At 36.7% G+C, this 17,463-nt stretch overlaps 1 protein-coding gene across 1 annotated transcript in view; it reads right to left on the bottom strand.

Moving 5' to 3' along the window:
• HTR2C (5-hydroxytryptamine receptor 2C) overlaps window positions 1-17,165 on the bottom strand; it is a 200,546-nt gene extending 183,381 nt beyond the window's left edge. Inside the window, exons 1-2 of the mRNA XM_008156101.3 lie at window positions 17,131-17,165; window positions 13,743-14,056 (exon numbers count right to left, since the gene is read on the bottom strand). Coding sequence (XP_008154323.1) covers window positions 13,743-14,056; window positions 17,131-17,165 — 349 coding nt within the window. The remainder of the gene's footprint in view (window positions 1-13,742; window positions 14,057-17,130) is intronic.
• Between the last annotated feature and the right edge of the window lie 298 nt (window positions 17,166-17,463).

Here is a 17,463-nt window from a genome sequence, read left to right as displayed (position 1 = left end):
AATGCTATATAAATGGAAGCATACAGCATGTGATCTTTTGGGACTGGCATTTTTCCCTCAGAATAATTCTCTGGAGAATTATCTAAGGTGTTGTGTGAATCACTAGCCATTCTTTTTTTTTTTTTTTTTTTTGCTTAGTAGTATTCCATGGTATGGATGTATCAGTTTGTTTAGCCATTTACCCATTGAATGTGGTTTTCTGTTTGGGGCTGTTATGAGTGAAGCTGCTACAAACATCAGTGTACAGGTTTATGTGTATATGTATGTAATTAAGTTAAAATGAGGTTATTCGGCTGGGCCCTAATCCAATATAACTGGTATCCTTGAGAAGAGGAGACCTCAATACAGATAGTAAATTAAAAGACCTGGTGAGGACACAGCTAGAAGGCAGCCATCTGCAAGCCAAGAAGAGAGGCCTCAGAAGAAACCAACCCTGCTAATTCCTTGTCCTCCAATTTCTAACCTCCACAGCTATGAGACAATAAATTCTTGTTGTTTTAGCCACCCAGTCTATGGTTCTTTGTTATGGCAGCCCTAGCAAACTAATATAGGAATAACTGACATTTTACTAGGATGAATCTTCTAATCTATGAACACAGTGTCTCCTGATTTACTTGGGTCTTTGATTTCTATCATCACACTTAGTAATGTTAGGTGTACAAGTACAGTACATGTTTTATTAATTAAGACCTGAGTATTTTATTTTATTTTGAGCAATTGTAAGTGACACTGAATTTTAATTTTAGCTTTCATGTGGTCATTGTTAGTCTAAAAATGTGATTGACTTCTGTGTGTTGATCTTGTATCATGCAATCTTGTTAAAATAATTTATCAGTTCTAGCTTTTAAAATTTTGCCAATCTGAGAGATAAAAAATGGTATCACAGTGTAATTTATCTTGTATTTCTCAAATGATTAAAATTAAACAGTATATATTTTTTATTGATTAAGGTATTACATATGTGTCCTTATCCCCCCATTGCTCCCCCACCCCAAACTCATGCCCTCACAGACAACAGGGGGGTGAGGGTAAGCAGTTATATATTTAAGGACTGTATATATAAATGTGTATGCATAATTTAAATATTCACAAATACTTTAAAATATATAAAATTCACAAATTGCCTACTCATATCTTTAGCTCATTTAAAAAATTTTTTGAGTGTTGTATTTTTTCCTCAGTTTGAAAGAACTCTTTATATATTAGAGATATTAACCCTTTACCTATAATATATGTTGCAAATATTTTCAATGAATTTATTTATTTTTGAACTTGGTTTTTGGTATTTTTGCCATGTATTTTTGTAATTATTATTCCAATGCCAAAGATGTCAATCTTTTACTTTATTACATCTGAATTTTGAGTCATTGTTAAAAATCCTTTCCATAAAGTTAGGTTATAGATGAATTAACCTTTCTTTTCCTTTGGTATTTGTGTGGTTTTTATTTTCAAAATTAGATCTATGATCCATTTAGAGATTTTATATTTGACATATGATAAAATTTAATTTCATCTTTTATAAAATGACTATATAGTTGGTGGCCAACATTTCCCAGTGAGTTGAAATGACACTTTTATCATATATTAAATATCCATTTGTATTTGAATCTATTTCAGATTTTTTTATCCTACTCTCTGGTTTTTCTATGTAAGGGCCAATGATCCACTATTTTAATTATACTTTCTAATATGTTTCAATATCTCATCGGGCTAGTCCCTTTTCAAAACTTTTATTTTTCAAGCTATTCTTGCATGGTGAATTTTCTAAATTAACTTTAATAGCAACACATCTAACTCCATAAAACATCTTGTAAGCTAAATGTCCAACATACTTAAATATATGACCTAAAACAGTAAAACTTCTATAAGAAATAATAGGGAAGCCCTAGTCAGTTTGGCTCAGTGGATAGAGCATCAGCCTGTGAACTGACTGGTCCCAGATTCAACTCTAGTCAAGGGCACATGCCTGGGTTGCGGGTTTAATCCCCAGTAAGTAGTGTGCAGAAGGCAGCCAGTCAATGATTCTCATCATTGTTTTTATCTCTCTCTCCTTCTCCCTTCCTCTCTGAAATCAATAAAAATATATAAAAATAAAATAATAATAATTAACAATAATAATTAATAATAATAGAGGAAAATCCTTATGGCACTGGTCTTGGCAATGATTTCATGGATATGACACAAAAATAGTGGGACTACATCAAAGTAACCAAAAAGCTTCTACACAACAAAGGAAGCCATCAACAGAGCAAAAAGGCAATGGGAAAAAATATTTGCAAACCATATCCTATATATTAATAGAGGAATATGAAAATTGTCCATTACACCATAACATCATGACCGGATCAGCAGGCTGCTTCCCAACCCTCTGCTCAGGCAGCTGCAAGGTCCAGGGTAGGATAGGATATGATAGGAGGGATAAGAAAGGAGAGGGAGAGGAAGGCAGTCCTGCATGCAGATAGGCTGAGAGGAGAAACAGAAATAGAGGAAGGGAACAAGAAAAAGATTCAGGAATGGAAAAGGGAAGGAAACGCGGGGCTGCACGCAGGAGGGGGTGGCAACCATGGGGGGGGTGGGGGCCTGGAGCAGGTGTGTCTGGAAAGGAGCTGGATGCAGGTGGCATGCAATGGGGAGCCCCACCCAGACACCCCTCCATCCTGGGACCCACCAATGGCCCATTCTGGGGGCCACTGCCCTCCTCCCGTGTCTGGGCAGGGCTCCCCACTGCATTGGAGAGGGTGCAGGTTGGGCTGAGGGACGCCCCCCCCCCCCCGTGCATGAATTTTGTGCACCAGGCCTCTAGTATATCATAAAAGGTTAATCTCCAAAATAATAAGAGTCATACAACTCATTAAAAAACAACATGAATAACCTAATTTTAAAATGGACAATGCACTTAAATAGACATTTCTGCAAAGATGTATACAAATGGCCAATAAGCATAGAAAAAGGTGCACAACATCACTAATCATCAGGGAAATATACATCAAAATCACAATGAGATATCACCTCACACCTGTCAGGGTGGCTATCATCAATAAATGAACAAACATGTGTTGGTGCAGATATAGAAAAAGAGCACCCTTGTATTCTGTGGGTGGGAATATAGTATGGTGATGCTGCAATGGAAAGTAGTATGGAACGTCTTCAAAAATTAAAAGTAGAACTAGCATATGATCTAGTGATCTCACTTCTGGGTATTTATCCAAAAGAATTGAAATCAGAATCTTGAAGAGATATTAGCAAGTCTATGTTCCTTGCAGCACTATTCACAATAACCAAGATGTGGAAACTCCCTAAATGTCCATAGACAGATGAATGGAAATATATATATATATATATATATATATATATATATATATATATGTGTGTAAATATCCTCTCTAATAAAATGGTAATATGCAAATTAACCATCACTCCACTACATAAGCCACGCCCACCAGCCAATCAGGGCGAGTAGGCAAATTAAGCCCATCCAAGATGGCTACAGCCACAGAGAGCAAGGTTTCCTAGGTAACAGAGGAAGCCAAGCTTTCCAATAGCTGTTGCAGGCCTAAGCTTCCACTCAAGCTACACAGTTTCAATTATAGAAGGTAAACAAATTCAAACAAATGGCGGCAGAATGGAGCTTGAGAGAGCAGGCCAGGGTTGCCGGTGGCAACAGGGGAAGCAAAGCTTTCCGCACACCCTGGCGGGGCTCACCCGCTTAAGGCAACAAAGTTTCAATTGTAGAAGGAAAATAAATTCCAGATACCAGGGCCTCCACTTGGGTTGCCAGGGGGCATGGCCGGCCTGCAAACCACCACAGGTCCCTCGCTCAGGCCGCCCCATGCCCCAAGGGAACCCCCACCTGATCAGGACACCCTTCAGGGCAAACCAGCTGTCCCCCACCCCTGTACCAGGCCTCTATCCTATCTAATAAAAGAGTAATATGCAGATTGATCATCACTGCAACACACAATATAGCTGCCCCCATGTGGTCAAAGATCCTGCCCCCATGTGGACACAAGATGGCCACTACAAGATGGCCAGCAGGAGAGGGCAGTTTGGAGGCACCCGGCCTGCAAGGGAGGGCAGTTGTGAGGGACCAGGCCTGCAAGGGAGGGTAGTTGAGAGGGACCAGGCTTGCAAGGGAGGGCAGTTGGAGGTGATCAACCCAGCAGGAGAGGGCAGTTAGGGGTGACCAGGCTGGCAGAGGAGGGAAGTTGGGGGCAAACAGGCTGGCAGGGGAGCAGTTAAGCATCAACCAGGCTGGCAGCGGAGTGGTTAGGGTGTGATCAGGCTGGCAGGCAGAAGTGGTTAGGGGCAATCAGGAAGGAAGGCAGGCAAGCAGTTGGGAGCCAGCAGTCCTGGATTGTGAGAGGGATGTCCGACTGCCCGTTTAGGCCTGATCCCACCAGGAACGGGCCTAAACGGGCAGTCGGATATCCCTCCAGGAGTCCCAGATTGGAGAGGGTACAGGCTGGGCTGAGGGACAACCCCCTGCCGTGCACGAATTTCGTGCACCGGGCTTCTAGTAATATATAACATAATATAAATCACATATGCTGAGTATGACGTGTCAAGATCTCACAGTAGTAGAATACTGTATATCCACATAAATGTATCCTCCCATGATCTTCAGTTTTGTTTAATAAGGCCATGCTGTGTTTTGGGGGCTTAGATATTCTTAATTGCTATAGCTTTGTTGTTAATTGCCTTTTTAAAAATCACAAATAAGTATCCTTTTTTTGGTTCTTGTTTCAAAAAAGCATCCTTCTTTTTTACTCTTACTGCCATTTCCACCTGAAATTTACTTTGTCACCTATCAAGATCACAATTACTGTTTTCCTTATTGTTTCCATTTACTTGATGTACTTTTGTCCATATCTTTATTTTTAGCCATTATGAGTCACAGTTTTATGAGTTCTTATATATAGAATATAGTTGGATCTTTTTTTGTAAGCCAAATTGAAAATATTTTATTTTTAAGAGTGACTTAGATTCATTCACGTTTGTTGCTATTACTGATATTGCCATTACTGTTTTCAACTGTCATATTACATCATGTTATAATGTTGAGAACATTATATTTTATTATGTTTCTTCCTCTGCTTGTTTTCTTTTTTATTGTCTAAAGTTTTACATATGTCTCCTTTTTCCCCAATTGCCCCCCCCCCCGACATTCATTCCCACCTTGGGCAAGCCCCCACCACCCCAGTGTCTGTGTCCATTGGTGATATGCATGCATACAAGTCCTTTGGTTGATCTCTAACCCCCCTTCCCCTGCCATTTGTCTCTGGATCTATTCTTATTTATCAAATTATGTTGATCATTATATCCCACATATGAGTGAGATCATGTGATATTTATTTTTCCCTGACTGGCTTATTTCGCTTAGCATAATGCTCTCCAGTTCCATCCATGATGTTGCAAATGGTAAATGTTCCTTCTTTTTTATAGCAGCATAGTATTCCATTGTGTAGATGTACCAAAGTTTTTAAATCCACTCATCTGCTGATGGGCACTTAGGCTGTTTCCAAATCTTAGCTATTGTAAATTGTGCTGCTATGAACATAGGGGTGCATATATCCTTTCTGAATGGTGTTTCTGGTTTCTTGGGATATAGTCCTAGAAGTGGGATTACTGGGTCAAATGGGAGTTCAATTTTTAACTTTTTGAGGAAACTCCATACTGTCTTCCAAAGTGGCTGCACCAGTTTGCATTCCCCACAGCAGTGTAAGAGGGTTCCTTTTTCTTCACATCCTCTCCAGCACTTGTTTTTTGTTGATTTGTTGATGATAGCGATTCTGACAGTTGTGAGGTGGTATCTCATTGTTGTTTTGATTTGCATTTCTCAGATAACTAGTGACTTTGAGTATGTTTTCATATGTCTCTGGGCCTTCTTTATATCCTCTTTTGAAAAGTGTCTATTTAGGTCCTTTGCCCAATTTTTGATTGGATCGTTTATCTTCCTTTTGTTAAGTTGTATGAGTTCTCTGTAAATTTTGGAGATTAAACCCTTATTGGCAAATATGTTCTCCCATGCAGTGGGCTTTCTTGTTGTCTTGTTGATGGTTTCTATTGATGTGCAGAAGCTTTTTATTTTGATGTAGTCCCATTTGTTTATTTTCTCCTTAGTCTCCACTGCCCTAGGAGCTGTGTCTGTAAAGATATTGCTAAGACATATGTCTGTTATTTTGCTGACTATGGAGTCTTGTAGGATTTTTATGGTTTCCTGTCTTACATTTAAGTACTTTAGCCATTTTGAGTTTATTTTTGTGTATGGTGTAATTTGGTGATCTAATTTCATTTTTTTTTGCCTGTATCTGACCAAATTTCCTAGCACCATTTATTGAAGAGTCTGTCTTGCCTCCTTTGTCAAATTGCTTGTTTTCTTTTTAAATAAATCTTTATTGTTGAAAGTATTACATATGTCCCTTTTTCCCCCATTGCCCCTTCCCTCCCAAAGCCTTCACAACCCTATTGTCTGTGTCTATGTGTTATGCATATAAGCATATATATGAGTTCATTGGTTGGTTTCTTCTCCCACTTCACTGTCCCCTGCCTTCTCTCTGAGGTTTGACAGTCTGTTCCATATTTCTATGTCTCTAGATCTATTTTTGTTCATCAGTTTATGTTGTTCATTAGATTGCACATATGAGTGAGATCATGTGATCCTTATCTTTCTCTGACTGGCTTATTTTGCTTAGCATAATGCTCTGTTGGTACATCCATGCTGTTGCAAATGGTAAGAGTTCTCTTTTTTTACAGCTGCATAGTATTCCATTGTATAGTTTCCACAGCTTTTTAATATATTCATCTGCTGATGGGCACCTAGGTTGTTTCAAGATCTTAGCTATTTGAAATTGTGCTGCTATTAACATAGGGGTGCATACATTCTTTCTGATGGGTGTTTCTGAATTCTTGGGATATATTCCTAGAAGTGGAATCACTGGGTCAAATGGTAGTTCCATTTTTAATTTTTTGAGGAAACTCAAACTATTTTTTCACAGAGGCTGCACTAGTCTGCATTCCCACCTACTGGCCTTTCTGGCCAAGGGCACACTGCTTCAGTTACAGACCCCACAACTACCACCTTCCTGGCTGCTGGGTCCTTGGCCCCTTGGTGAGTTGCTGAGTGTGTGCCTCTCCAGCCAAGGGCATGTTGCTTCAACAGAAGACCCCAGACTCCTACTTCCCCTCCCCGCAGCTGCCAGCTCCTGGGCTTTTGAGTGAAGCCTCACTGGCTGGAGTCCTACTGCCTCACCTGCAGACTCTGGGGTTCCTGCTCCCCATTCAGGGCTCTGGGACCCTTGCTGTGTTTCACAGAGTTACACCACCCCACTAAGAGTCAAACCACACCAGCCAGGGTCACACTACCACAGCCACAGCCCTGGGACCCCCACCACCCAGGCCATGGACTCTGGGACCCTACAGTGAGCTGCATGCCAGTGAGAATGCAGGCAACACTTTCCACAAGAGCTGGAACTATGAGCACATCCACAACAGCTTGCACAATGAGGCTGGGGGTGAGTCACATTGTCAGACAACCTGTGAGAAGACTTCATTCACGAATGAGCAACTAACATTCAAGACCCAAATACATCAGGAGAACCCAAATAACTCAAGTAGGGGACTCCACTTCAACACCTAGCTTAGGAGATGTGAGAGACTGCTTCAATGAGTCCCACAAATTACTGACTACATAAGACCACCCCAAAAAGTAGTTGGGTGGCATAACAGTAGGATCTAAGACATAGAAACTATTACAATGGGACAGCAAAAATGTGGAGACAAAGAAATAATACCCAAAGGAAAGGAAAAGGAATTGCCAGAAAAGTAATTAAATGAAATGGAGGCAAGTAATTTGTCAGAGAGAGAATTCAGAGTAATGGTTATAAGGATGCTCAAACTTCTGGATGACAAATACACACAACTCAATGAGAATTATAAGAAGCTGAATGAGAATGTCACCAACATGAATAAGAATCAAGAGGAAATGAAGAATGACATAACTGCAGTAAAGAACTCAATGGAATATTTCAACAGTAGACTAGAACAGCTGTCACCAACCGGTGGTCTGCAGACCACTGGTGGTCCGTGAGGTCTGAAAGGTTGGTGACTGCTGGTTTAAGGAAACGTTTGGAGCAGCAGTCTCCCACTGGTAGTCCATGAGGTCCCAAAGGTTGGTGACTGCTGGACTAGAAGAAGCTGAGGACCAAATCAGCAAGTTAGAAGACAAAGTAGAAAAATAACACCCAAACAGAGCAGCAACTAGAAAAAAAAATTAAAAAACAGGAAGAGAGTCTAAGGGAGCTTTGGGACAACTTGAAATAAAAGAACATCTGCATAATAAGGGTGCCAGAAGGAGAGGAAGCTGAGCAAGGAATAGAAGACCTGTTTGAAGAAATAATTTTTTTGTCTTCTGTTAATTACATATCTTTTGATTTTAGGAAGATTTCTAATTTTGCAATAGTGGTTAACTTTATTTCATATTTTATTTAATTTGTTTTTTCATATTCTCTTTATTTAAATTTTTTCCATCAGCATTTATCCCCCCCTATATCCTTTTCCATTTCTAAATTTTATTTATATAATGTTTAATATTCTTAGACCCATGTTTTCTTTTTTTATATATATATATTTTATTGATTTTTTACAGAGAGGAAGAGAGAGGGATAGAGAGTTAAAAACATTGATGAGAGAGAAACATCGATCAGCTGCCTCTTGCACACCCCCGACTGGGGATGTGCCCGCAACCAAGGTACATGCCCTTAACCGGAATCGAACCTGGGACCTTTCAGTCCGCAGGCCGACGCTCTATCCACTGAGCCAAACTGGTTTCGGCAGACCCATGTTTTCTTATTAAATCTACTAGAAGCCTGGTGCATGAAAATTGTGTATGGGTAGGGTCCCTAGGCCTGGCTGGCAATCAGGGCCAATCGGGGCCTTGTGTCTGCTGGCTGGGGCTTTTCTTTCCCAGCTGCCGGCTGCCAGTTACCAGCCAGGGCCTTCCTTTGTTCCATGCTGCCTCCTGGTGGTCAGCGCATGTCATAGAGAGCGATCAAACTCCCAGTCTCCTGGTTGAACTCCTGAGGGGACACTTTGCATATTAGCCTTATATATATATACTAGTGGCCTGGAGCATGAAATTCATGCACGGGGGGAGGTGTCCCTCAGCCCAGCCTGCACACTCTCCAATCTGGAATCCCTCTCACAATCCAGGAATGCTGGCTCCAAACCACTCACCTGCCTGCCAGCCTGATCACCCCCTAACCACTCCCCTGCCAGCCTGATTGACACCTAACTGCTTCCCTGCTGGCCCAATTGCCTCTAACTGCCCTCTCCTGCAGGCCTGATCACCCCCAACTGCCCTCCCCCGTAGGCCTGGTTGCCCCTAACTGCCCTCCCCTGCTGGTCTGATCACCCACAACTGCCCTCCCCTGCCAGTCAACTTGTGGCAGCCATCTTGTGTCCACATGGGGCAGCCATATTTGACCACATGGGGGTGGCCATCTTGTGTGTTGGAGTGACAGTCAATTTGCATATTACTCTTTTATTAGATAGGATGTTACTTTTTGGTTTGTCAGGTTTTTTGATATTATGTAATTCCCACCCTTTGATTATTATACTTACTTTTTCCTCTTTCCTTTTCTCTTTTGGCAATTTTTAATTACATTGCTTCTAATTTTATAGAATATGTAACAAATAATATATACCATATAACAGTGATCTTCTGCCTTTATAACACTATTGTTTTTGTCTTAGCTCTAAAATTAAATATATTAAACATTCATCATCAACCTTTTTGATGTTTTCCCAATAATCTCTCTTGTGGATGAATCCATTCACTATTCATTTTTTTAAGAAGAGCTTATGGCTTCAGAATCCTCTAAGTTTAAAAAAATTAAAGTTTAAAAAAAATTAAGTTTTTAATCTTGATGGCAAACTTGTTTAGATGTAAAATGTTGGTTTCAAACTTTGAGAATTTTTTCTATATTTTAATTCAAAATTTAATTTAACTACCATAAAATTTACCCTTTTAAATCTGCATAATAGAATTTATAGTTGTTCACATTTTGAACATACATACAGTATATACACACTGAGTGTCCAGATTATTATGCTTTCAGAGATCATAATAATCTGGCCACTCAATATATATATATCTCAGCATTATAATCAAGATATAGAAGTTTTCCATATTACCAAAGTAAATGCTCATTTAGAGTCAGTCTTTAGCCTCTGGAAACTAAAGGTCTTTTTTCTGTCTTTATAGATTTGTTTTCTTTAAAATATCTTTCAAAAACAATTTTGCCTTTTAAAAAATATTGCTTCACTGTTGCTTTGCTTCATTATTATTTTTTTCATTGTGAGGCTAGTATAATTATGTCATTCTTCTAAATTATTCCTTATTTTTGCCTGGAATCCTTGAGGATTTTTCCTTTATATTTAACCCTTTGCACTCGCTTGCTTTTTTCTCGATTCCTTTATTCTACTAAGGATTTAATTTTTTAAATACCCCAGATTTTACAAAGCGTGGCAGTAGAATAAAAAACTGGAGTTTCTTTTCATACAAACTTATTTATTTGGATTTTTTTATATTTCAAATTATTGATACATTCAAAGAGTAATTTTAATCTCTATAATTTTTCATGGTGTGATATTTTTTGAAACATTCGACATACGAGCTGCTACGGATGCTAACCATGTCGAGTCACACTCGACATCCAAGTGCAAAAGGTTAAAATCTAATGTCTAAATATATCTGAGAGTTGATTGTTCCAGGTCAAATTTCTGGTACTGGGTCAGCCCTATCAATATATAGATTCAGACTTTCTTTTATTTCTGAAAATCTTTCTTAAAGATATAGTTTTAAACATTAATTTCTTCCATTTTTATTTTTTCCTTTTTAAAAATTCTCATTATATGCACATTGGATTTCTTTTTGCTGGTCTTTCTTCTCAAACACTTTCATTCTGACCCCTTTTACTTTTTCTTTATCTCACCTTCAATCCCTGTTGTTTCATTTTGCTTCAGTGCTTCTTATTCAATTTTGATATGAATTTATTGTTTTTTACGTACTTTAATTTAATGCTCATTTCTGATGTATTTTATTCTTTTTCTTTTATTTTATTGTCTTGGGTTCAACTTTTGCTTGATCATTTTTTTTGTCTGTTTCATTTCTTAGCTTTTAGATTTCTACTTCAAGGTATTTTTTTTTTTCCATACCTTCAAATGCCTGTCTGAGGAAATTTAATTTTGAAGTATTTTGTAATCATTTTCTTTTTCTTGGTTGTTTTTTATTAGTGAAAATTTTTATCAAATACCTTTTTGAAATTCTCATGTTCTGCTTTACTTTTTATTTTGATTAATTTTTATTTATTTATTCAGTATATATTTATTGAGCACTTCTTTTTCCAAAACTACTTTCTTGAGTCTTAATGCACACTTGTAAGTCACTTCCCTAAAGTCTGATTTTCCAGAAAAACTTGAGAATTTTCATACTTGAGGTTGAAGGGAACACAGGTTTTGCCACTCCCAAAACTGTGCCTTCGGCTTATTAAGAAATAAATGACTCAGGAAGAACCTTTGCCACCCTTCCTCCTTATCCCCCAATCCCCTGCTTTCTTGCCTAAGAAATTCAGATGAGAAGGCCTGCTTCAGGAAGGAAATCTTAGGATGTTTGCCTTAGCCTAACTGAATTTAGTATGGTAGATGGAAGGGATCCAAGTAGGGACCTGGTAGCTAGATCACCCCCTGTGTCCCACTGAAGCAAGAGTTTGCCTGCCATGTTTGTTCTGCTCTTCCTTAACTACTTGCAAATTGCCCATTCTCATTTTTGAAATCTAAGATCTTATTTCCCTCCTTTTCTCCTTTGTCCAAATTACATATACGTATGTCCAATTTTGCCTCACTGTTTTTGGAATTTTCATGGTTATGTGAATTCTTTGCATGCACATATTAAAATTTTTATTTCCTCCTGCTAATCTGTCGTTAATTTTATTATTAGCCCAGCTAGAAGAACTTAGAAAGTTGGAGAAAAAGTATTTTATTTTTAGCCCCCAGAGGGTAAACTTTCTTTTCTGCATGAGTTTGCATCCATCTTAAGCTTTCTGCTAACTTTCCTCCTCTCTCTTTCATGCAGCTTTTCCTGGAGTGCTCTTCCTCTACACACCAGCATGTGGTGGGAGCCTGATAGCTCATTGTGATCTCCTGTTTATTTTTCTGTTTACAGATAACTTGGAATTTGGTTTTCTCTAAATTTAGTGGTGGTATTGTGTAATATTTTTTGTTCTTGTTCTTTCTTGTTGGGTGGGAGTATAGAAGTGTTGCAAGATTTGGATTTAGGATAATGCCATTTTTTGATCACCCATATATTTTTTAAGGGTCAAACTGGCAAAATGAAACAGATAGTAAAAGACAAAGTATACCTTCTGTTGCACATTAATTCTAATAACCTTTTCTTACATAATTTTGGAGCCATGGAGTGGAAAAATGTTCACTGAGCTGGTAAAATACTTAGGCTTTGAGGTTAATGTGCCATTAAAACAGTAAAGATAAGAAAAGCAGATTTTCAGAGAATACTATTTATAAAATATCTATTAAGATAATCTATTATCACTGTGTATTTAGAACAGAGTAAATAATTTTTATGTTCTATGAGAGATTATATTTTAGGATTTGAGAACTTAAGGTACACTTTCAGTATCATTCCTCCTAGTTTAATTCCATTATATACACTTCAGGGACTAGGAGTCTAGTTCATTCCTTTGTGAGATGAGCATATCAGCAATTAAATCCAAACTGGGTTCTCCAGTTTCCTAGTACAGATTCTTTATAGTTTTCTAGAAGTGATTTTGATTGATCATTATAAATATTAGCTAGATGCAAAATTATGGTTAAAATAAATAGGACATAGAGATGGCAGAAAATAAAAATAAAAATTAGAAACCGCTCTAAAACAAAGTTATCAAAACTCAGGGGGTGTGGAGGGATTGAGAGGGAAAAAAAGAGAAAAAGAGAGAGAGAAAGAACTCATGGACATGAACAATAGTGTGGTTACTGTGAGGGGAGGGAGGGATGAGGGAGAAGAGGCCAGTAGAGGGGGGATAAATGGTGATGGGAAAAATAAAATTAAAATAAGTAAGTAAAAAATATCTCCTACATACCAATAAATAAATATATAAAAAATTTCATTGCCTGAATTTTTATTGTGGTAATGTGACCTTGCATTCATATATTACTAATTAATTTGTTATCCCCTGTCTCTTCATAAAAAAAATAAAATGTAAACCCCATGAAGAATAGCTATTATTGAGAGCTTGTTATGTGACAATCACTTTGTTTGCCAACATTAAAAAAGGTTACTTAAAATATATTTATTAAAGATGTGAGCCTCTTTCACCTTCTTTGTATAAGAGATGGTACTATGTATATAAAACAGAATATAGGGGTGGTGGTGTGTTTCTGACTCTGTCCCATAGTAAGGCAACTGTCATTGTAGATAACACTGAACAATAAAGTATCTATCTATGATTTTAGTATATTATAAAATGTCTGTTTTGCTTTTTGAAGACTGTTACTGATTTATTTAATAAATATTACATACACATCCAATTCCATCTGCCACAATTTGTTTTTTCTTCACTTTTCAAATGATACAAGCAAAACAATTAACTTTATGAATGTTTACTGTGATACCTGACACAAATTCATGACATAATCTGAGATTGAAAAACTAATAAAATTGTACTTACCATAAAGGATTGCCAGCAGAGAAGTTGGCATGACAAGTAGTCCCACTAGCATATCAGCAATGGCTAGGGACATTAAGAAGTAATTGGTGGCATTGTGCAATTTCTTTTCAAAGCTTACTGCCATGATGACGAGAATGTTGCCACCTATCGTCAATATTATTATTATGACGATTGCAAGTGCTGGCCAGTTTTGTACCCCATCTGGAACTCTGACGCGTCCATCATCGGAGGCATTAAAAATGTCAGTTACTATGGCTGCAACTGGGCTCACAGAAATATCGCATTGCCAAACCAATAGGCCGATTAGGTGCACACTGAAAATTAAGAAGAAAAAAATCAGATACTTATTATATAAGGTGGGTGGGTCAAAAGTAGGTTTATAGTTGTGAATATACAAAGCACATTCAAGAGTTCTTGTATTATTATTTAATTATTTTCCATACGAACAACTGTAAACTTACTTTTGCCCCCCCCCATTTTGCTTAAACACAATAAATGACTTATACAAAACAATTGCTTTTCCTTTAACAGACATCGTCATCATCATCATTATCATACCTACTCTTTTAATTAAACCTCAGTATATTTTCTATCCAAAGAATACTCTTTATTGAGTGTTTATTATGAGTTAGGCATTTAGCTTACTGAAATATCCTATATAATAAAGAGCTAATATGCTAATGAGGCCAAACAACTCTCTGGATGACCTTCCAGACAAAACTGGGGCTTCAAGGGCCAAGGCCCTTGCACAAATTTTGTGCATCGGGCTTCTAATATAGTTATAATCTCATTTGATCTCATAAAACAACCTCATGAAGTCAGTACTGATTTATATCCATTATGTAGATGAGGAAACTGAGGTTCAGAGAGGTTAAGTAACTTTATCAAGGCAATATAGCCAGTAAGTGGCAGGGAAGGGTCCATACTTAGGTTTCACTGATTTCAAAACCTGTGTTTTAAACTTTTACTCTATGCAAGTAATCTGAAACCATGGTATTGCTTCATTTGCTGTAATGATTTATTCAAATTACATTCATTAAGTGTCCTCTCAAAGTGTAAGTTCTTAATGTGTCTAATAAAACATTTATTTTAATAAAATAGACAAAGCAAACAAGCATATTAAAATTTTCCTGCTTAAAATCAAGAGTTATCTGTACATGACTGTCTTACATGTGTTTTATGTTCAATAACAGCTTTTTAATGAATATTAGGCAGCAATTAGACTATATGTAGTGGTTGCTATTATTTTATGATTATAATAATCATATCATATCTATGCAATTATTCATACACACATGCACACACACCATACTTGTGAACCAAAACTGTAGCAGTCTGAAAAAGTATTGGCATTATTTAAAGTAAATAAAATATTATAATAATTTTATAGCACATTTAAAAATTATCTCTCTAATATCTTGTTACTATACTATGTATTTTAAGATAATGAAGGAGTCAAAAATTTTTGACATATCATTCTACAAAGGATAGAAATCTAATACTTCAGACATTTAACTTAAAAATAAGCTTCTCATTAGTCAAAGGTAACATATTCTAAGCAACATGGTGAGGAGAGACATACATAGTAATTTTTATCAAATATTAAAAAGTAATCTCTCTCTCCCTCTCCCTTCCTCTCTGAAACCAATAAAATATTTTTTAAAAATACTGAATTACTAAGAAAGCTTGTAGAATGTAAATATATCTATTGTGAAAATAAATAAAGAAATCTATTGTGAATTATAAAATAAAGTAATGGTGCTGGGAAAGATCCTGAAAGAGTATTTACTTTAGGTCCCTGGTTTCAATTCAATTTAATAAATTATTAGTGAGTACTATTTATGGGCAAAGTATTATGAGTTTTATTGTAGTCCAATACGATTTTCTATAGTTTTGTAATAAAAAATTTGGCTGTATTATAATTAAATCTAATTTCAAATATTTACATCCTCAGTGAAATATATACAGTCTTTTTACAAAAGAGGAGTAATTTAGGTCTTGCTCCTAAAGCTTATATGAATTGCCATGAAGCCAACAGAAGTCTCATAAAATATATGCACAAAAATCACAAGTTCTCTTGGAACAGTGCAAATAACTTATTCATTGCTACTAAATTTGTAATGAAATATAATTTTACATGCATAGTAGCTAAACAAAATGATAATTTAATTTAAAAGTCTGAGTATATTTTAAACCTACTGAGTTTTTCCATGGCATATGACAATGAACATAATTAGAAGAGATGAATGCTCCTTGTTTCTCTTAATAGGATGGAAAAAGGGTGATATGAATTTCTTAATTTCATACCAGAATAACTTGGCACACTTTAAAGTAGCCCTACATTCTGGTATATAGACCAATGGCCAAATAGAGCTGGCACAGGCTCATGGAACATTTGTCCTTTCATTTTCTTACACCTGACTCTGCTGATCTGTCTGATCTGACTCTGTTATCACTACCTACCCATTTCCTTTTCCTGTCTGCTCTACATCTCTTGGAGCCACACATCCTTGAGACTATCATTCCTACAATAAGTAGTAACATCTAAGATGGGCTATAATGGTGCATATTGGAGATGATCCAATGTTGATGTACTTTATACCGACACTGCTCTGTAAACTTTGTTCCTGAGTGAGCTCTTTTACAGAAATTATAGAGGAGACTGTAAAGCAAGGCGATTCAAGGTTTCTCCACTGTACCAGTCAGTTTACAGAGCCCTGGATCTTTTTTTTTTTTCCAGTGCCCAATTCCTCAAAGAGTAGGTTTAGAAGAAACAAACCCTACATTTTGTTAAGTTAAAAAGCAGATATGACTGGGTTACATCATGTTTAGAATTGCCCAGTATTTGAATCCAACTCTTTATTTATACCCTTTATGTTACATTGTATTAGTTTTAACTACTGGGTCATTGCATCAAGACTTCCAAAAATGGCATTGTTTTCCTCTGCCTAGCTACATCTCCCAACCCCAACTCCCTGACTTCTGATGCATTCTTTTGCAACCTCAAATATTCTTTATAAAACCAGAGACTTATAAAGACATTTTATTTTCTTGGTTCAGTTCATGATGAAAGAAGAAGGAAAGTATCTTCTCACTTCTATGTTTTAATCATGGAGAAGGCAATTATGAGCATTTGGATTATTTTTGAATTTAAGATTTAATTACCATATTACTTGTTTGAATGCATGAATGGTTGTGTTTAATTGGAGTTCAAATTACAGGGTTTTTCTCCATTTATTGCTTTTGAATAGGAAACTCATATACAATTAGTCTATTGAAACAAAAGTCATTTATGAAGATTGAGGTAAATATGGCCTGTTTAACATTTTTGAGCCAGCTACCATAAAATAGTTATCTTTTGGAAAAAAATAAGTAATAGCATACTTACAGGAACGAGTGCACCGCTTTCCTTAAGTTCACCATGATTGCTTCAGTGTTAAGCAACCAAAGTTTAAAACTGAGGAAAGGAAGTTTGGACTGGGTTCATAATTCCATCCTTTCTGGGGAGAGAAAAGAAAAAGAAAATTAGTTAAAGGTCCAAATAATTTACATAACAACCAATTAAATAAACTTAAATATACTTATTAAGGGATAAGAAACAATCAATACTAAATTTTATTGCAAGTAGGTCAGCATGTTATAGCATATAAGTGGTAAAAATGACAAAGAGAATAGATTTTTTGTTATTTACCAATATACAATTATCATAGTTTTTCTAAAC

The sequence above is a fragment of the Eptesicus fuscus genome, chromosome 1 (genome assembly GCF_027574615.1).
Source record: "Eptesicus fuscus isolate TK198812 chromosome 1, DD_ASM_mEF_20220401, whole genome shotgun sequence".
In the NCBI taxonomy this organism is placed as follows: Eukaryota; Metazoa; Chordata; class Mammalia; order Chiroptera; family Vespertilionidae; genus Eptesicus; species Eptesicus fuscus.
This window is presented reverse-complemented; position numbering and strand designations above follow the sequence as displayed.